A 22,328-nucleotide genomic window follows, 5' to 3' on the forward strand; every position below is an offset into this window, starting at 1 on the left:
GGACAGTTCACTCTAAAATGATGTCATTATTTACTCACTCTAATGTTGTTCCAAACCTGTATTAATTTCTTCTGTTGAACACAGACAGCTGATGGTAGCGATTGACATTCATATTATTTCTTCCTACAATGGGGACCAGCAACTGTTTGGTTTCCAATATTCTTCAAAATATATGTTATGTCCAACAGAAGAAAGAACTTTATTCAGGTTTAAAACAACTTGAGCGCGAGTAATCAATGACAGAATTTTCATTTTTTTAGTGAACTATTCCTTTAGTGGTTAATAAAATAACAAAAGACAAAGACAAAATCCCTCACGGCTCTTGACTGAAAAACTTTAACACAGTAGCTTTAATAAGAATCAATGTATATTTTATAGTGAAGTCTATGTAGTGTTTTATTTTTACATTTATTCATTCAATTTCATACTTAAATGCTGCTGTACAGCTCTGAGCTGCCAGTGTAAATCTTTATAAATATATATTTCTTTTATATTATACAGTACACTAGGAATGTGTACAAGGTTTTTTAAAAGTAAAGTTTTAAGTTTAAGTAAGGTTTTTCAAGTCTTTTAAGTAAAATAAAAAAATAGTATTTTTTCCTCCTTAAGCTCTTGATGTTCGGCTAAGAATAGAATAGCAAAAATCTGATGCGACTAGCCATCAGAACCGAACCGAAAACCGTGGTAAAAAAACCCGAGGTATGTATTGAACTGTGGACTTACTGTATTGTTGCATCCCTACTTTGTTCCTACATGAACTTCCTACCTCTTTGCACTTCAATAAAAAAAAAGACTTTGTGGTATTTGGCATATTTGCTTTTGCAGTAGTTTTTGGGGGGTTATTTTTCCTGTAAAGATATCGAGATATATATCGTATATCGAGATATAGCAAAATATATCGAGATATATTTTTTGCTCCATATCGCCCAGCCCTAGTACATTTACAATTTTGTTTCTGATGCTTTCTATTTTCTCAGTGAAGAAATTCATAAAATCATTACTACTAAACTGTAACGGAATATTTTGCTCAGGCGATGCTTGTTTATTTGTTAGTCTAGCCACGGTGTTAAATAAAAACCTTGGATTATTTTGGTTATTTTCTATTAGTTTGCGGAGATGCTCAGCCCTGGCTGATTTTAGGGCCTTTTTATAATGTGACATACTATCTTTCCACGCGATTCTAAAGACCTCTAAATTAGTTTGTTTCCATTTACGCTCTAAGTTACGAGTTTCTCTCTTGACAACATGTGTAGCACTGTTGTACCATGGTGCTTTAGTTTTCTCTCTAACCTTTTTTAATCTAATTGGTGCAACAATTTCTAATGTACTAGAGAAAATGGTGCTCATACTGCTAGTCATTTCCTCTAGTTCATCTGTTTGTTTGGGTTCACTGAGCAGCTGAGACAGATCAGGTAAGCTATTTGAGAATCTATCTATAGTGGTTGGAAGGATTGTTCTGCCTGGTCGATAACGTGGCGCAACATGACAGATTTCGGCAGTACGCAGTATGCAAGTTACCATGTAATGGTCAGTGACATCATCACTTTGCGGTATAATATCTATATCGGTTGGGTTGGTTCCATGTGATATAATTAAATCTAGTGTTTGATTAAGACGATGAGTGGGACCAGTGACGTTTTGCTTAACCCCAAAGGAGTTTAATAGATCTGTAAACGCAGCCCCTAACGCATCATTTGTGTTATCTACGTGTATGTTAAAATCTCCAACAATTAATGCTTTATCGACGTTGACCAATAGATCTGAGAGAAAGTCTGCAAACTCTTTTAGGAAATCAGCATGGGGCCCTGGAGGTCTATATACAGTAGCCAAGGCTAGAGATAATACGGATTTCTTTCTTACATCTAAGAGCGTAACATTTAGCACTAGTACTTCAAATTAATTAAACCTGTGACCTGTTTTCTGGGTAACATTAAGAATATCTCTATAGATTGTTGCAACACCGCCGCCACGACCAATCAGACGGGGCTCATGCTTATAACAGTATCCTGGTGGAGTAGACTCATTAAGATCGAAATAATCATTTGGCTTAAGCCAGGTTTCAGTAAGGCAAAGTACATCGAAACTATTATCTGTGACCATTTCATTTACAATAACTGCCTTAGGTGTGAGCAATCTAATGTTTAGAAGACCTAGTTTTAGAAATAGTTTTTGTTCACTAATATTGCGATTTTCTGGTTTAATCACAATTAGATTTTTCCTAGATCCTACAGTAGATTTAATGTTTGACCTCACTAAACGAGGTTACATAACCAGATTACATAAACACAGAATATTTGTTTCCGATTTGGTTTACAGTGTTTAAAACCTGACATTTCAGCGTTTCTTTAGACATATGTCTCTAGCTTAGTAAATACTTGTCTCACAAACATGAGGTCCTTTTCTGAAGACTATCTAAATGAATGTCTTTGAGAGAGAGGCTGCAGACCGCGCATGTTTGTTTTCTTTATTTTACAAAAAGCAAAACATTGTTTTTATTGTGACTGTACACAAAATAAATAGAAACTTAACAGATTATAATGATGTATAACACTTGCCTGAATGATAAAAAACAACTGATTTGGCACTGATAAGAAAAAAGCAAGCCTATCACGTCGGCGCGACGGCTGACTCGAGAGTGTTAAAGAAGTGACGGGAGAGCAAGTTCACTGTCATACTCTGAATACTTCATAAGGCACCTCTGTTCTTACCTGACTTCATGCATGTGTAAATATGCCTCTGATTATGCCAATTATGCTCTCTCTCAGTAATAAAATGCACTTAGTTTCTCAGATATTACGGCTGTAAACATTAAGAAGCAGCTCTCACAGTCAGTCGAGGGAATAAATTAGACCGTTTTCATATGTTTGATCAGCACCTGATTCCCATACTTCGTTCATAGTGATGATGACTTCATTAGTATGAGAGTACTAGTACAGACTGAGCAGGTGTGTCCTGACCCTCGACCCTTGTGTTTGACAGGGTGAACGGGTCAACTCTTACTATGACCAGAAGGAGTATGCAGGCCGCAGTGTGCACTACTGGAAAGCTGTGCTTCCCTTGCTTGAGAAAATCCGAAACAAGCGCAGCATCCCTGAACCTCTGGAGCCGATGTTCATGCACTTTCGCAGTAAAGACATACAGGTATGTGTACTCTTCCTTTTGGATGATTGATGACTTCCTGCTTCTGTTTCATATTGCTGTATGGTCTCTTTGTCTTCAGTCTTCTCAAGTGCGAGTATATGAGGAAGAGGCAGCCATAAGCTTTGCCACACTGCTTGACATCGAGGGCAACACCGATGAGGCCATCGCAAACCTGGAGAAGCTCAACAGCATTGCGTCTAACTGGCATCTTGCTAAGGTAACAGCGCTTTCACTGGACGACAGTCACACTCGTTCAGCTTCAGAAGTGATTAATATCGGTATGAATGACCTCACCTGATGAGTTTGTGGATGGTGTGTTGATGGTCAGATCTATCAGAGGCTGTCGGAGGAGGCAGAAAACGGGCTGGAGGAGACGCAGGGCAGGTGCACCAACTTCCTCCTGCAGTTCAGGAAATACCTGACAAAGATTTATCAGGCCAGTCCAGAGGACATGGACAAGGTATGTTAAACATCTCTGATGATGCCTGTGCTGGGTTAGGGTTAGGATTACTAGAAAGCTACAGGCTGGGTTTGAGCTAATCTCAGTAGGGCAGTGGCTATCCAGGGTCAGATCTGAGGAAACCTGCTTTAAACCAATGCATTTACAAGTGGCCATTGTAGGAAATACAGTGCATCCAGAAAGTATTCACAGCGCTTCCCTTTTTCCAGCCTTATTCCAAAATGGATTAAATTGACTATTTTCCTTGAAATTCTACTAACAATACCCCATAATGACAACGTGAAAGAAGTTTGATTGAAAACTTTGCAAATATATAAAAAATTAGAAACGAAAAAAAAAAATCACGTACATAAGTATTCTAAGGACCTCTCAGGCTCCATCAGGTTGGATGGGGAGCATCGGCCATGTTCAGATCTCCAGAGATGCTCAATCGGGTTCAGGTCTGGGCTCTGGCTGGGCCACTCAAGGACATTCCCAGAGTAGTTCCGTAGCCACTCCTGTGTTCTCTTGGCTGTGCTTCGGGTCGTTGGGACTGGGGAGAAGGTTCATCTCCCAACAGGACAGAGCGCTCTGGAGCAGGTCTTCATCAAGGATTCATCTTTCCCTGATCTTGACTAGTGTCCCAGTTCCTGAAACACATCCCACAGCATGAGCTGCCCCACCATGATCACTGTAGGGATGGGATTGGCCAGGGGATGAGCGGAGCCTGGGTTCCTCCATTCAGCCCAAAGAGTTTGTCTGTGTTTCATCAGACCAGAGAATTGTGTCTGGCCACGACCCCACGCAGGCCTGATTGGTGGAGAGTTGCAGAGATGTTTGTTCTTCTGGAAGGTTCTCCTCTCTCCACAGAGAAACGCTGGAGCTCTGTCAGAGTGTCCATCGGGCTCTTGACCTCCTTGACTAAGGCCCTTCTCCCCGATCGCTCAGCTCTAGGAAGAGTCCTGGTGCTCCCAAACTTCCTCATGTGCGGATGATGGAGGCCACTGAGCTCATCGGGACCTTCAGCTGCAGAAATGTTTCTGTACCCTTCCTCAGATCTGAGCCACAATACAATCCTGTCTCTGAGTCTACAGACGATTCCTTGAACTTCATGGCTTGGTTTGAGCTCATGCACTGTAAACTGTGGGACCTTATATAGACAGGTGTGTGTCTTTCCAAATCATGTCCAATCAACTGAATTTACCACAGGTGGACTCCAGTTGTAGAAACAGTTCAAGGATGATCAGTGGAAACCGGAGCTCAATGAGTGTCATGGCAAAGACTGAATACTTGTACGTGATTTTTAATACATTTGCAAAGATTCCAAACAAACTTCCTTCACTTTGTCTTCATGGGGTATTTTGTTTGTAGAATTTTGTGGAAAATAATGAATTTAATATATTTTGGAATAAGGCTGTAACATAATGTTATTGTAATTAAACTTAGTTTTAATAATATTTGATGTCAGTCTTTGCTCAGTATGTATGCAGCAAAGTGTCCAAAGTGTCTTCATTTGTGTAGGAGAGAGAAGTGCACATGGGTTGGACTGATGTGAGGGTGAGTAAATGGGAGTTTTGAATGAACTAGTAAATTCTGTCTCTTTGTGTTTTAAGTTACCTGTATCAATGGAGGATGTGATGGATTTGCTGAATGAGGTCAACCAGCAGCTTGCAGATGATGGCGAGCAGAATGAACATCAGGTGGACTATCCGCTAACGTCCAGCCCCGGTCAGCCCACAGCAGCACATGTGAAATTCTCCACTCCGTCCCCATCGAAAAGTGTCACGTCTCCATCCAAACGATCTGTGGTATGTTATGGCACTGGTGTTTCTGCAGATCCTGTGCTTGATGTTTACAGAGCGTTACGGTTCCTGACTGTTGTTTCCTCCTCCAGTTCTCGCCCAAAACGCCTCCTCACTGGGTCGAGGACCAGAAGTCCCTCCTGCAGATGTTGTGCCAGCAGATCGAGTCCTTGAAGGTCAGTCGCACATCCACCGCTTGTAGCAGAATCAGTCAATGTTTTTGCTTTTGCTTTGCCACAGATGTGATGTGTGGTCAGCTCTTGGTGAAATTGGATCTCAAAACGTTTATGATTTTAGTGTTCTTAATATCCTGTTTTGTTTTCTGTCCCACACAGAATGAGGTTCATGACCTGCGGCATAATAATTCCTCTGATGCGACAGCATCCTCATATAGGATGTATCGAGAGAATTATCCTGCAGAAGGACTTCAGGAAGCATTTCCTGGAGCGCAGGCATTCCATGGTGTTCCTCTTACTGGTCAGTTCAATGAGTTGCTTTATCCCTCTAATCTGCAGTCTCTGTTAGTGTATACCAGTGGTTCTCAAAGTGGCACTCTCACCCTACCTTTCCCAGATAACCAGCACTATTTAATATAGGTAACAAGAAGTGATGCAATACCTTTTTAAATACCAACAGAAAATGTATTCAATACCTGGTTTGCAATACCTTTTAGTTACCCACAGAAATCAATACTAGAATGATACAACTTAATTATCCTCCCATGGATAAACTGGCAAACAAACTAGACAACCGTAGCTGGCACGCAGCTAGTGAGTGTAGGTCCCACTCCTAACTCCAAGATGAGCACTGGTTCTCATACACACACAGACTAAGTCTAAGGCTGGGGAGAAGTGTTCCTCAGCATAGGTTCTTCTGAGTGCTCCTTATATACACCTCTGCCCAGTCTCAGGCTGATGGTAATTAACCTGAGAGAGTGAGTGAGAGAAACCGAGCACAACACAGGGCACACAAGCATTATTATGATTTATGTTCTGTATACACAATTACAGGTAGACCACTACTCCCAAGGTAAACCTCAATGTTGTAGAGCCCATAATAAAGCCAAAGCTTCCTTTTCAACTGTTATAGGATAGCTGGCACTTTGAGGCTTGCATCCACCTGCAGTTTCAATGGCAGTTTGAAGTTAGGTGCAGCAAACACAGGGGCACTACTCAACAGGTCTTTAACAGCCTGAAATGCTCAATCAGTCACTGCTCCGCCTAAACACTCTTGTTGTGCTTAAGAGGTCTGTGAGAGGAGCAACTGCAGAGGAAAAGGTTTTGCAAAAACCTCTGTAGTAACCCGCCATTCCCAGAAATCGGCGAAGCAAAGGAATTGCGTCGGGGAAACGTGTAGAAGTACTCATTATCGACCATGTAGTCGTGACTAGATTTTGACTTCGGCAGAGGACCCATGCAGTCCAATAACAGGCGCTCAAAAGGTTCTCGCATTATAGGGATATGCCGTAAGGGAGCAACTGGAAGTTTTTAGTTTGGTTTGGCAGCTATTTCACAAGATGCACACGAGCGGCAGACATGGCTGATTTTAGCCCTGGCCAGGAAAAGGTAGTGGGACACCCATTTGAATGTTTTAGTTACTCCTAAGTGTCCTGAGAATACATGTTCAAGAGCGATTTTCAGGCCCTCTATACTGTTGAACTAGAACGATTTGATTAACTTCATTGAGGGAAGAATGGGGAATGGGTCTCCATCTCTGCATTAAAACTTCCCCTTCCCGACAGTACTTACCCTTATCGTGAGGTTTTTGTTTGAGGTTTGCAACAGACTAAATACAGTTTGCTAAAAAAGGGTCTGTGCTCTGAGCGGTAGCCATTTGTTCCCAACCACTCCTGAAACAGGCTTTAGTTCAGGTACAGAATCTACCTTGCAGGGTTCCATAACCTCAGCCTTCTCTGGCATCATGTTACAATCATCTGCGTAAGGCGTAATAATATCACTAATATCACAATAGGGGTAACTAATCACTGGTAGGGGGTCCCCTGGACAGGTTTGAGAACCACTGGCCTAGGATAACATCTACTCTGTCAAATGGTAGATGTGGGCAAACTCTGAGGGTTACAAAGCCTGTGACCAAGTCTGACGTAAGGTACAGATAATGTAATGGCAAAGACAGCCCATGCCAATCTCACGCTCTAAGATATTGGTGCCAGAATAAACACAAAAAGGACATAACACAAAGAGCAATTATGTAGGCCTAGTTACAGAACTTTCACTCAGTTAAATTCACCAGAATATAACAGAAATATATAATGCTGGAAGAAAATGCACAGTTGCATTAAGTGCAGCAGTTTTTCAACAAAAACTTTTGGTTAATTTGTAACTGTCAGGTTTAAATAATGTAAACCATTATTTCATTGTTAATTTATGAGTGTACCTCAGATGTTTTTTTTTCTTCTACTTCTAAAAGGGGGCATCACCAAAAAAAATGAGAACCACTTGTGTATACAATAGTTAAGACGTGCTTAAAACCCATTCCATTTATTTGTCTCAGTTTCCACTACAGGTCCCTCTGCGTACTACAACCAGTCTCCAGCATATAATTCACAGTATCTTCTACGCCCTGCTGCAAATGTTACACCAACAAAGGTAGTGGAGTGATTTTCATGTTAATGCAATATATTCTACCTTTTATAGTAAACAAGAAAAGACACAGAATCAAAATCAAAATACTTTTTCTTTACCTCTGCAGGGCCCAGTATACGGGATGAATCGTTTTCCTCCACAGCAGCATATGTATGCCTACCAACAATCAACACACACACCACCTCTTCAGTCAACTCCTGCATGCATATATCCTCAAGAGCAGGTCTTTGGTGCTCCCATCCGGTTTGAGTCCCCAGCTACATCCTTACTCTCCCCATACAGTGAAGAGTATTATGGTCACAATTTTCCTCAACCTACAGTCAATCCAACATTGCCAGAGCCTGGCTATTTCACCAAGCCAAGTGCCATTACATCCACGCAGCCATCCAGGAGCAGTGAAAGCAAGGCTGTTGACCCCAAGATGAGTTCCACAGGTGAACCTCCTAAGGTTCCAAACTTTGGGGGCGTTTCCTTTGCCCCATCAACATCGGCAACAACTGCATTCAAGTTCAACTCCAATTTCAAGTCCAATGATGGTGATTTCACCTTTTCTTCTAATCAGATGAAAAATAGTGAAAGCCTCTTGGGACTTCTGACGTCAGATATTCCCCCCAAAGTGGAAGGACCATCAGAACCGAAACACCCGACCCAAGACCAGCCGCCTAGCCAGAGTGGAGTCTTTACTTTTGGGAATAAAAGTGATACAGGATTTTCGTTCACTGATGGTGCTCAGAACAAAATGAATATTTTTGGCAACTCTGACCAAAGATTTAGCTTTGCAAGTGGAACCAAACCAGTTTCAGGAAATCCAGAGGCTCGGGAAGAGAAAAGCGGGGAAAGTGATAATGATAGCACCCATGTGGAAGAGGAAGAGGACGGACCTCATTTTGAGCCCATTGTGCCTCTTCCTGATAAGGTTGATGTGAAAACGGGTGAGGAGGAGGAAGAGGAGATGTTCTGCAGGAGAGCTAAACTCTTCCGGTTTGACTCTGAGTCTAAAGAATGGAAAGAGAGGGGCATTGGAAGTATCAAAATTCTAAAACACAGAACATCTGGGAAAGTTCGTCTGTTGATGAGGAGGGAACAGGTTCTCAAAATCTGTGCTAATCACTATATCACTGCAGATATGGTTCTCAAACCAAATGCTGGATCTGACAAGTCCTGGGTGTGGTATGCTATGGACTATGCAGATGAATTGCCGAGGACTGAGCAGTTGGCCATTCGTTTTAAAACGGCTGATGAGGCTGCACTGTTTAAAGTCAAATTTGAGGAGGCTCAAAAATTCATTCGAGAGTCCCCACAAGGCCAAAAGTTGGAAAAGAAATGTGAAACTCCAAAGCCTCAGGTTTCATCTAAAGACATGGATCTTAAAACAATGTTTTCCAAGAAGGATGGTGAATGGGACTGTGATGTGTGCTGTGTAAGAAACTCTTCCACATCTACAGTATGTGTCGCCTGCAACAGTGCAGCTCCTTCTACAGCAAAGAACAAACCTGTAAAGTGCCCACAAGTCCAACAGTTGGAAAAGAAATGTGAAACTCCAAAGCCTCAGGTTTCATCTAAAGGCATGGATCTTAAAACAATGTTTTCCAAGAAGGATGGTGAATGGGACTGTGATGTGTGCTGTGTAAGAAACTCTTCCACATCTACAGTATGTGTCGCCTGCAACAGTGCAGCTCCTTCTACAGCAAAGAACAAACCTGTAAAGGAACTCAAAGGCTCTGCAACTGTCGCTCCTCCTGCTAAATTTTCTTTTGGACTTACTGGAGATTCTGATAAGATTGCCGTCAGCACTGATGTCAGCTCAAAGGGATTAGCATTTGGGTCTCAAAAACCAGTTTCTTTTCCATTTGGATCAAATGAAGCTGCAGTAACATCTGTTGGCCTTGCAGCTCAGGCTGATAAGAAAACTGTTCAGGCCGATGCACCACAGCATGCAAAAGTGTCAGCAGTTCCAGCATTACCCTTTGGCTCTGGTTTTGGCTCTAAATTTGTCAAGAAAGAGGGTCAATGGGACTGTGACTCCTGCTTAGTTAGGAATGATGCTTCAGCAACTGAATGTGTTTCTTGCAAAGCCCCCTGCACTACTGGGTTAGCTGCCAAGTTTGGTAAAAAAGAGGGACAGTGGGATTGTGACACTTGCCTGGTAAGAAATGAAGGTGCAGCTAGCCAGTGTGTCTCATGTCAGGCAGCAAACCCAAATATGAAAGGCAAGACATCTGCTGCACCGTCAAGTTCCTCTTTTACCTTCAGTTTTGGTAGTTCTAGCAAGCAACCCACTGCCACAGGATTTAAAGCCAATTTCAATCCAGGTCCTGCTTTTCAGTTTGGTACAAGTAAGGATGAAGTGTCCTCAGAGGGTTTTAAATTTGAGTCCTCTACAACTCCGGCTGATAAGCCATCAACCACTTCAAACTTTTCATTCTCCATGCCAGTGCCTGCTGGTGGTTTCAAGTTTGGCATTACAGAATCTGAGGCAAAAGCATCAGATGGACAGTCACAAAATGGATCTGCATCTGACCTCCTTAAAAATATTGCTGAACTTCACAGAGAGAAGGAAAAAGAGGCAATCCCAAGTTCCTCAGATGAGCCCGTAGACACTGGTCGTCACAATATTAATACCCTCATTACCAACAGGCCTGACTCTTTTAGTTTTACAGACTTCGCAAAGTCTTCACAAGGTAATTTTCAGTCTGGCCAGGAGGATATTGCTGAACTTCACAGAGAAAAGGAAAAAGATGCAATCCCAAGTTCCTCAGATGAGCCAGTAGACACTGACAGTCACGATAATAATCCCCTCATTACCGGTAAGCCTGACTCTTTAGGTTTTGCAGACTTGGCAAAGTCCACACAAGGTAGTTTTCAGTTCGGCCAGGAGGATCCCACTTTCAAAGGCTTTGTAGGGGCCGGTCAGCAGCTTTTTAGAGGAATTAATTCCAGCTCCAAAGCAGACACATCTGCCAATCAAGATGATGACATGTACAAAACAGAGGAGGAAGACGATATTCAGTTTGAGCCAGTTGTTCAGATGCCTGAGAAGGTTGACCTTGTTACAGGGGAAGAAGATGAGAAAAGCTTGTATTCACAGCGTGTCAAACTCTTCAGATTTGATACGGAAACAAGCCAATGGAAAGAAAGAGGAGTTGGCAACCTTAAACTGCTCAAAAATAGTAAGAATGGGAGACTTCGAGTCCTTATGAGGAGAGAGCAGGTGTTGAAGGTATGTGCTAATCATTGGATCACAACCACAATGAACTTGAAGCCCCTCTCTGGGTCAGACCGAGCCTGGATGTGGATGGCCAATGACTTTTCAGATGGAGATGCCAGATTAGAACAGCTAGCGGCAAAATTCAAAACACCAGAGCTTGCAGAAGAGTTCAAGCTAAAATTCGAAGAGTTTCAGCGGCTGCTATTGGATATTCCTTTACAGACCCCTCACAAGCTTGTGAATACTGGCAGAACGGCCCAACTTATACAGAAAGCTGAAGAAATGAAATCTGGTCTTAAAGACCTCAAATCATTCTTGACTTACCAAAGCAAGGATGATGAAAATAGCGTTGCAGGTAACAGTACCTCTTCAGTCATAGTCAAGCTCGACTCTGAAAGCACCGCAACTGCTTTAGAATGGGATAATTATGATTTGCAAGAGGACGCGCTCGAGAACTATGCTAATTCTTCTGTGTGCAATACCCCTTCGCAGCCTGATCGGGTAGCAAAAAGTTTGTTCCGTTTTGGCGAATCGTCCACAGGCTTTAATTTCAGTTTTCAGCCTATTCTCAGTCCCTCTAAGTCTCCATCTAAGCTAAACCAGAGCCAGGCTTCTGTTGGCACAGATGATGAACAAGAAACATCGCAAGAGGAAGAGCGAGATGGTCAGTACTTTGAGCCTGTTGTGCCATTGCCTGATCTTGTCGAGATCTCAACAGGGGAGGAGAACGAGCAAGTACTTTTCAGTCACAGGGCCAAACTATACCGCTATGATAAAGAACTTAGTCAGTGGAAGGAACGAGGTATAGGAGACCTTAAAATACTACAAAACCACGAAACAAAACGTGTCAGACTTGTGATGAGGCGGGACCAGGTCCTCAAACTGTGTGCAAATCACTGGATTGATTCAAATATGAAACTTGAGCCCATGAAAGGAGCCGAGAAAGCATGGATCTGGAGTGCCTTCGATTTTGCTGAAGGGCAGGGCAAGGTTGAACAGTTGGCTGTACGATTTAAACTGCAGGAAACTGCAAGTACTTTCAAAGAAGTCTTCGAAGAGGCAAAGACTGCCCAGGAAAAAGACATACTTCTCACCCCGCTTTCCACAAGAGTACCTTCCTTCACCCAAGAGGTGCTTTGTGGTAAAGCTGCAGTTGCTGTTCTTGAGGAAACCACAAAAGAATGTACTGCACTTCCTGAGGTTGAAGGCAGTCCTAAACGAGATGGGACGCCTGGGGAAGAGCTTGGCGCTCAAATCACCAAGACTGTGGTCTCTCCTCCAAAGTTTGTCTTTGGGTCAGACTCTGTGCAGAAGATCTTTGGGAGTCCTTTGTCATCAAAAGAGAAATCTCCTGTTCTAATTCCCAGTTCAAAAGATGAGGAAACGAGTGCCTCAAGACTGAAAACCTCTGAACAGGCAGTGGCCAGTCAGCCATCCGTTGGAAATCCTTTCAGCGTCCCAACAACAAGTAAGCTATATTCTGTGGTCCATAGTTTATGAATAAATATGTTTAGACCTCTGAGTTTACATCAGGGATGTCTAACTCTGTTCTCAGAGGCTTTCCGTCCTGTAGTTTTAGTTCCAGCCCTGCTCCAAACACACCTGCCTGCAATTTATCAAGTAGTCCTAAAGATAACGATTAGCTTGTTTAAGTGTTTAATCAAGGTTGGAGTTAAACGCATCCCAGGTTTAGATTCTAGTTGTTCGGTTTCATGGTTTATTTACATGGTTTTATTGTGCACTGTTCATTGTTGTATGTTTTCTGAAGGAAGAAACAATGTCCTTGTAATCTGTTGCCTCTGAAATGTCTCCTTTACAGCTGATGTCATTAAGCTCATGTTTCTGTCGTATAGAGACTGATTTTCACCTTCCACCCAGAGAAATTCAAGTCCTTCACAAGAATAACACAAACCTTTAACACGTAACTATTTTTTTTAGGTTTGGATTTTAGGCTTTTCAAAAATAATCCATTGGCATTTTGGAGCTGCACATCAGCCACCCAGTTTGAAGCCCAAGGTATTTCGTGTCACTGTTTACTGTGGCATATAGAGTTCTCACTGACTGGCATGAGCCGGGAGACCTGACCTTGGCTGAATGATGTGATAACTTAAACATTATTTGCCTCAATCAAAACGTTTGCATGATCTGAAGTTGGCTAACCTTTAGTTGTTTGTTTGAAACATTAGTAGAATTTACAATTAAAGTGGACCATTGGCTTCAAAGTCCTTAAAGTATTCAGCAGTGAGTGTCTTGTAAAGTTACTTCCCCATCTTGAAATGTGGCACCCGGGATTTTGTCTCGGCTATATGTTGTACGTGTAGCAGACGTTTCCCAACATTGTAGACGGCTGCTTAGACTTTTTTTGTTGTCAGGCCGTCTTCACACAAGGACTAATATACCTGTGGAGATTTCTCTATGATGTGGTTGCTCTTAACTGTCTTAACCACAAGATAAATGATAGGGCTGCATTCATTCTCTCCTGTCCTGGAGTACCACCAGCCTTGCATATTTTGTATGTCTCCCTATATCTGACACACCCATTTCAGGTCTTGCAGTTTCTGCCAATGAGCTCATGAGGTGAATCAGGTGTGAAAGGTGAGGGAGACATACAAAATATGCAGGACTGGTGGTACTCTCAGGTTATGAGAACCATTGCTTTATTTTGTAATCATTAATGTTTATTAATAGAATTTACACTACAACAGATGTGGCACAATTTTCTGACGGACTACAGAGATCAGACTCTGTATAGAAGACACAAAAATCATGAGTTAGGAATGCATAATTATGACATCAAAACGTTTCTCATAACTTAAAATTTAGAATTTGCATTAAAATACTTTTGAATGAAGAAACTTCATCAGTAAAAGCTATAAGCAGGGGCGGGTCTAGACAATTTTTGGTGGGGGGGCCAGGCTGGGGCACAGACTCGGAGAGGGGTGGCACATTAAAATACATGTAAACAGTGAACCAGTATAAATAGCCCTACACTGGAGGTAATAATACTGTATATCATTGATAACAAAACTATTATAATGAGTGAAAAGGAATTCAAAATGAGTAACTTGAAATGTGATATGAAATAACAAATTACTCAACAGCAAATGGCCTGTGGTAAATGCAATGCAAGCAAGATGTTTTTCCATCATAGTTGTATATAGTTGTAAACAAGATAGAAAAAAACTTTTAATGCTCTATCTTGAGAAGCTGTAGAAGTGGTTGTTCTTTTTAAATTTAAATGCATAAATCTGGGGCATTTTTGACAGCAAAATTAAGTGACTAGATCCATGATTTTTTTTTTTTTGTATTCTAGTAGTAATTTATTTATTGGTTGCATAGATGTGAATGGTGATGGTATAGGGCACATACATGAGAGTTCATAAATGGTAAAACATGTAGAGTATGAATTTGAACCATCAAAAATGTGTAGCAAAAGAGGTTCCCTTTGTTGAATAAACTTATTTCTATAATAATTACTGGGGGCCTGTAATACAACATGGCCCGGTTTCACAGACAGGGCTTAGACTAAGCCAGGATTAGTCCTTAGTTCAATTAGGACATTTAAGTAACTTTTATAAACGTGTCCAAGAAAAAAACATTACTGGTGTGCATCTTGAGACAAAACAATGCCACTGACATATTTTAAGATTTGTCAGTGCAAGATTCTTTCAGTTAAAACAGCTCAAACATGCATTTTAGTCTAGGACTAGCTTAAGCATTGTCTGTGAAACCGGGGGCATATTTATTATGTACATATTTCCTAGGGGTGTAACTGTTCCAATTACTCATGGTTCAGTTTGTATGTGCTATATTCAGGAAAAAAAATAACTACTGTCAAATAAAAATAAAGGAAATAAGAACAAATAATCTAACACGCAACAGCACAAATAAATACAATAGAGCAAAATAAACAGTGCTTTTCAGGTTTATCTGGTAGATCTAACATTAGTTTTCAGGTACAGAAATTGAATATCAGTAATCAGATGTAAAATAACATTGCATATTTTACTGTATAAATTAAATTGAAGTTACAAAAGCCATTGAATCTAGAGCAGTGAGTGATGGCCTTTGTTTTTAATGTTAATCAAACAACACCAGACAGCAGAAATATTAGTTTGCTAGGATACTCAAGATGGTCATGTTGACAATTTTTGTGTGGATTTGTCTAAGCGCAAGACTTGAAAGAGAACCCCTCTGGCCCCGCCCCTGGCTATAAGACATTATTATTATTATTATTAGCCCTGCCGATCATTACGATGAAAATGGTTTGCAGAAAATCAAGATATTTGGTTATTTATAGAATGGTAGGCATGCCCCAATGTTCTGTTCATTCATCAACTGAAAATGGCGCGGACTAAAAGATCGATTCTTGAGATTTAAGAATATTTTGTTTTGGCTATACAGCAGCTCTAGAAGAAAGTGAAATGTAAGAGTTTGAATCAACACTGAGCTTACTTAAACCGGACAGTTATGCCACATCTCTCTGTATTTAACAGAGGAATAATGCAAATACCTATTGTGTAATTTTGGCAGTGAAGAGTAACTTTGGATTTCAGTGGATTGAAGCGGACTGGCAGTGAGATGTTTGAGCAGAGCAGGACAGAAGGCCTGTCCCGTACAGTTATCCTGGGGTGTGCTTCAGTTTCCAGCTTGCTCTTTGTGCACTGTTGAGTGCTCTAACCCTGCTGAATACACTCACATTCAAAATGAAGTTCGGTACAAATGCTGCTTCCTTCAGACTTGTACCTTGTGAACCCACTAGTTCGCACACTCAATTCCAAGCACATGCGCAGATGGGAGAATATGTACAGCCCAAATGTTCTAGCTCTGAACGTGAGACGTAAGGGCAAGCAGACAACTGAAGCACACTTTCAGTTTAAGTTTACTAGTTGGTTGTTGTGAGTCTTTTAACCTGCTAACAAATCGGTGTGTGGATCTGCATGCTATGCAGAGTGAGATTATTTCACTAAACCCGTTTAGCTGTTGTTGCTTCCTACCTCATTCTCATGCTGTAGTTTACGTGCCTCGTATGTTCCCACTATCAATGAATGGATCACCACGTTTCCCCCATTATAGTCAAGCTAAAGAGTTATGCCTAATATACACTCTTTACCTTTCAGATAATAACATGCATTGCATTCAAGTTATACATTTGATCAGTTTATGCATTCACTGGGAATTGAATGGCAATGCCATAACTGTATCTTCCAGTGAAGCGCCAGTCTTTGCTCTGGTGGTGTATGCAGGTCATTTAGTGCTCTTAAACCCCGCCCTGCAAGCTCACGCTCATCTGCATACAATTGTGAGCCACGCCAATATCTCAACATCCAATCAACAAGCAATGAATGGAACCAAGCACCGCCCTACATTTTTTATTTTTCTGATAATCTGTTAAAATTTGATGCACATCACAATATGGAAGATCTGATGCTACTTCTGTTACATCTTTAAATGGCAGCAGTGGGTGTTGATACCTTGATTCAAAAACTCACTGTCTGATCAGGAGCATGAGTGTTTGCATGTGTGTGTCTTTATTATTAATTTAATGTTCGGTGTGAAATGTGTCGTCACCGCAGATGCTAGATGAGACGCTACTGGTTTTGTTTCAAATTTGTAAAAGACTTGGTTTGCTTCTGAAAGCTTCAGTCATGTTGTTCCAAAATTTGTGTTGAACTATTCATTTCACATCTGTTGTTGCATTAGTTGAAATTAGTCTGTGTTTGTTTTTGCTCAGTCTCGCCTCAGTCAGAACAGAAGAGCACTCCGGACGTGTGCGATGAAGACCTTGAGATCGTATTTGAGCGCAAGCCAACAAGAGAGCAAGCAGAACTGGCTGCCCGACTGATGCTTCCTCCTTCATTCTTCTGTTACAAAAATGTCCCCGGATACGTCAGCGACGATGACAATGATGGTACGATATAAACTGTTTAAATATAGTCTGATTCCTGTCACCTGTAACAGTAAAGCAAATGTCCAGACTCCAGTAATAAAGCAGCAGATGCTCTGAGTACAGATCTGTCCAGAACCACCAGGTTTGTTTCTCAGAGCTGCTTCTAACTCTGAGACCGGCTGTGAGGAATGGTTGTGGTCAGATCAGTATGCAGGTGCCTGAGCCTCGACCGTTGGGTTAAATCATGCTTCATTTGAGTTTGTTCTCTGTTGCACAGATGAAGATTTTGAAACCGCAGTGAGAAATCTGAAGGGAAAGCTGTATCTGGACGGAGCTGATGGGCCGTCGGATCATGGTAGGTGACATGCATTATTGAGACTAGTATAATAGTGAATGTAATGGTCACTATATTGCCAAAAGTATTAGGATACCCCTCTACATCCCTGAGTTCAGGTGCTCAACCCCTTCATGGCCACAGGTGTATAACTCAAGCTCAAGGCCTGCAGACGCTTCTACACACATTAGTGAGAGAATGGGCCGCTCTCAGGAGTGTGTGTGTGTGTGTGTTCGCTTCTACACACATTAGTGAGAGAATGGGCCGCTCTCAGGAGCGTGTGTGTGTGTGTTCGCTTCTACACACATTAGTGAGAGAATGGGCCGCTCTCAGGAGTGTGTGTGTGTGTGTGTGTGTTCGCTTCTACACACATTAGTGAGAGAATGGGCCGCTCTCAGGAGTGTGTGTGTGTTCGCTTCTACACACATTAGTGAGAGAATGGGCCGCTCTCAGCAGTGTGTGTGTGTGTTCGCTTCTACACACATTAGTGAGAGAATGGGCCGCTCTCAGGAGTGTGTGTGTGTGTTCGCTTCTACACACATTAGTGAGAGAATGGGCCGCTCTCAGGAGTGTGTGTGTGTGTTCGCTTCTACACACATTAGTGAGAGAATGGGCCGCTCTCAGGAGTGTGTGTGTGTGTGTGTGTGTGTGTTCGCTTCTACACACATTAGTGAGAGAATGGGCCGCTCTCAGGAGTGTGTGTGTGTGTGTGTGTGTTCGCTTCTACACACATTAGTGAGAGAATGGGCCGCTCTCAGGAGTGTGTGTGTGTGTGTGTGTGTTCGCTTCTACACACATTAGTGAGAGAATGGGCCGCTCTCAGGAGCTCAGAGAACTCAAGCGTGGGGCCGTGATCGGTGGACACCTGTGCAATAAGTCCATTCGGGACATTTCCTCACTATTAAATATTCCACGCTCAACTGTTAGTGGGATTATAAAAAAGTGGAAGCGATTGGAAACAACAGCAACTCAGCCACAGAGCAGGGTCAGCGCATGCTGAGGGTCACAGAGCGGGGTCAGCGCATGCTGAGGGTCACAGAAGTGGCCAACTTTCTGCAGAGTCAAGAGCTCCAGACCTCCAAACTTCTGTGGCCTTCAGATGAGCTCAAGAACAGTGTGTAGAGCTTCATGGAATGGGTTTCCATGGCCGAGCAGCTCATCCAAGCCTTACATCACCAAGTGCAATGCAAACGTAAAAAAAAGGGAGTGTTTCAGGGGTTGGGCTTGGCCCCTTAGTTCCAGTGAAAGGAACTCTTAATGCTTCACCAAGACATTTTGGACAATTTCATGCTCCCAACTTTGTGGGCCCAGTTTGGGGACGGCCCCTTCCTGTCCCAGCATGACTGACCAGTGCACAAAGCGTCTCCATAAAGACATGGATGAGGAGTTTGGTGTGGAGGAACTGGAGTCCTGACCTCAACCCGATAGTCTCCGCTCTAAATCATCTCAAAGGTGTTCTGAGAGCCTGGCCTTCTCGTCCAACATCACAAATGCGCTTCAAGAAGAATCCCCATAAACACACTCCTAAACCCTACGGATTAACAATGGGATGGCATTAAAGTTCATGTGCAGGTGAAGGCAGGCGGCACAACACTTTAGGCAATATAGTGTATGAAGCTGTGTTTTTCAGACACACAGGTGTGTTCAGATGTACAGGCCTGCTGAACGTCTGTTCACGTAGAGACTCACCACCGGCTCTTTTATAGGCCTCAACAAGCCTTTGACTGATGCTGGTCTGTAAATGCATTCTTTTATTGGATTTGTTTATAAATCCATATTCAAGCATTCCTATTTTCAGACAGAAATCTATAAAACAAGTTGAACTACTCAAGGCTGCAACAAATATTTGCTTGTACTTGATCATAAAAATCCTCAACAAATGCATCGGAAAAAGATCATTCCTTAACACTTACACAAACTAATTCCAAAGTGTGGTTGTGGAACCTGTAAGTAGCTCGTGTCATGGCATATCGGTGTGTAGTATCAGCACTGAAAGAGTGTGTGTTTGCAGACTCTGAGTGCACACTAGTGTGGGAGAAGAAGCCGACTGCAGCCGAGGAGCAGAGAGCCAGACGCCTGCTGTTGCCGCCCACCTTCCTCTGCGGCATCAGCAGCGACTCCGAGGCCGAGGCCGATCGACCGGACGACTTCAGCTCTGAGCTCCAGGAACTACAGCACACACAGGTCAGAGGACTTTCTGAACACTGAGATGAGGCGTGATTTGCAGCACTGGTTGGACACGTGTCTTGTTTTGACCCACAGGTGGAGCCGAAGCCTTCCCATGATGCAGCAGCAGAAGAGCCTCCACCGGACAGCAGCCGCCCCATTGACCTCTCCACAAAGAGGAGCAGCGAGGCGGACTCCAGCTCCACTACAGGTACAGGTGCGTCCTCCATCTAGAGCTCTTCTCTATAATACACCATCATCTGTAACAGTCACTCCTCTATAATACACCATCATCTGTAACAGTCACTCCTCTATAATACACCATCATCTGTAACAGTCACTCCTCTATAATACACCATCATCTGTAACAGTCACTCCTCTATAATACACCATCATCTGTAACAGTCACTCCTCTATAATACACCATCATCTGTAACAGTCACTCCTCTATAATACACCATCATCTGTAACAGTCACTCCTCTATAATACACCATCATCTGTAACAGTCACTCCTCTATAATACACCATCATCTGTAACAGTCACTCCTCTATAATACACCATCATCTGTAACAGTCACTCCTCTATAATACACCATCATCTGTAACAGTCACTCCTCTATAATACACCATCATCTGTAACAGTCACTCCTCTATAATACACCATCATCTGTAACAGTCACTCTTCTATAATACACCATCATCTGTAACAGTCACTCCTCTATAATACACCATCATCTGTAACAGTCACTCCTCTATAATACACCATCATCTGTAACAGTCACTCCTCTATAATACACCATCATCTGTAACAGTCACTCCTCTATAATACACCATCATCTGTAACAGTCACTCCTCTATAATACACCATCATCTGTAACAGTCACTCCTCTATAATACACCGTCATCTGTAACAGTCACTCCTCTATAATACACCGTCATCTGTAACAGTCACTCCTCTATAATACACCGTCATCTGTAACAGTCACTCCTCTATAATACACCGTCATCTGTAACAGTCACTCCTCTATAATACACCATCATCTGTAACAGTCACTCCTCTATAATACACCATCATCTGTAACAGTCACTCCTCTATAATACACCATCATCTGTAACAGTCACTCTTCTATAATACACCATCATCTGTAACAGTCACTCCTCTATAATACACCATCATCTGTAACAGTCACTCCTCTATAATACACCATCATCTGTAACAGTCACTCCTCTATAATACACCATCATCTGTAACAGTCACTCCTCTATAATACACCGTCATCTGTAACAGTCACTCCTCTATAATACACCATCATCTGTAACAGTCACTCCTCTATAATACACCTCTTATAATACACCATCATCTGTAACAGTCACTCCTCTATAATACACCATCATCTGTAACAGTCACTCCTCTATAATACACCGTCATCTGTAACAGTCACTCCTCTATAATACACCGTCATCTGTAACAGTCACTCCTCTATAATACACCATCATCTGTAACAGTCACTCCTCTATAATACACCATCATCTGTAACAGTCACTCCTCTATAATACACCGTCATCTGTAACAGTCACTCCTCTATAATACACCATCATCTGTAACAGTCACTCTTCTATAATACACCATCATCTGTAACAGTCACTCCTCTATAATACACCATCATCTGTAACAGTCACTCCTCTATAATACACCATCATCTGTAACAGTCACTCCTCTATAATACACCATCATCTGTAACAGTCACTCCTCTATAATACACCATCATCTGTAACAGTCACTCCTCTATAATACACCATCATCTGTAACAGTCACTCCTCTATAATACACCATCATCTGTAACAGTCACTCCTCTATAATACACCGTCATCTGTAACAGTCACTCCTCTATAATACACCGTCATCTGTAACAGTCACTCCTCTATAATACACCGTCATCTGTAACAGTCACTCCTCTATAATACACCATCATCTGTAACAGTCACTCCTCTATAATACACCGTCATCTGTAACAGTCACTCCTCTATAATACACCATCATCTGTGACAGTCACTCCTCTATAATACACCATCATCTGTAACAGTCACTCCTCTATAATACACCATCATCTGTAACAGTCACTCCTCTATAATACACCATCATCTGTAACAGTCACTCCTCTATAATACACCGTCATCTGTAACAGTCACTCCTCTATAATACACCATCATCTGTAACAGTCACTCCTCTATAATAGTGCTGGGCGGTATGACCAAAAATGTATATCACGGTATTTTTCTAAACTATATCGGTTTCACGGTATATGACGGTATTTTTTTTCCCCTATGCATGACCGGGTGTTAATCACATTTTCTACTGATTGAGGGAGGAAATACTGCAGGAGATTGACAAGAATACCCTGTTTTACTGTCATGACGAGTGAATATTGTAGAAAAATTCCACACTAGAGTTAATACTGGTTTACAAAGCCCCACAAAATGATGCTGTGGAGAGACAACAACCAATAAAACACAGACCTGCAACACGCTCAGAGTCATACTTACAGACACCTGAATATTAAAAGTTGAGTTGAGGGCACCTTAAGCATTTTAAAAATCTAACCTTATATAACAACAAACTGCCAAAACAAGGGAGAGACGCGGATATTTGCAATATATTTAAGAGCCCTCTCTGAACGAATGACACACATCAGTTTAACACAGAAAGAATAAAGCAGTTACTTTTTGGCCAATTCTTCTTTGAA

At 42.0% G+C, this 22,328-nt stretch overlaps 1 protein-coding gene across 4 annotated transcripts in view; it reads left to right on the forward strand.

Annotated features, from left to right (window-relative positions):
* ranbp2 (RAN binding protein 2) overlaps window positions 1-22,328 on the forward strand; it is a 62,268-nt gene that overhangs the window by 30,823 nt on the left and 9,117 nt on the right. Inside the window, exons 12-24 of one of the 4 annotated variants that reach the window (XM_079822302.1) lie at window positions 2,980-3,141; window positions 3,221-3,358; window positions 3,470-3,601; window positions 5,194-5,388; window positions 5,475-5,558; window positions 5,718-5,859; window positions 7,894-7,988; window positions 8,092-12,661; window positions 13,132-13,209; window positions 16,928-17,104; window positions 17,361-17,438; window positions 19,429-19,601; window positions 19,680-19,794. In XM_079822302.1, the coding sequence (XP_079678428.1) occupies window positions 2,980-3,141; window positions 3,221-3,358; window positions 3,470-3,601; window positions 5,194-5,388; window positions 5,475-5,558; window positions 5,718-5,859; window positions 7,894-7,988; window positions 8,092-12,661; window positions 13,132-13,209; window positions 16,928-17,104; window positions 17,361-17,438; window positions 19,429-19,601; window positions 19,680-19,794 (6,139 nt within the window). Of the gene's footprint in view, window positions 1-2,979; window positions 3,142-3,220; window positions 3,359-3,469; window positions 3,602-5,193; window positions 5,389-5,474; window positions 5,559-5,717; window positions 5,860-7,893; window positions 7,989-8,091; window positions 12,662-13,131; window positions 13,210-16,927; window positions 17,105-17,360; window positions 17,439-19,428; window positions 19,602-19,679; window positions 19,801-22,328 lie in introns of all 4 variants that reach the window. The other 3 variants (XM_079822301.1, XM_079822303.1, XM_079822304.1) reach the window with 3 other exon arrangements.

Source organism: Gobio gobio (assembly GCF_949357685.1).
Source record: "Gobio gobio genome assembly, chromosome: 7".
NCBI lineage: Eukaryota > Metazoa > Chordata > Actinopteri > Cypriniformes > Gobionidae > Gobio > Gobio gobio.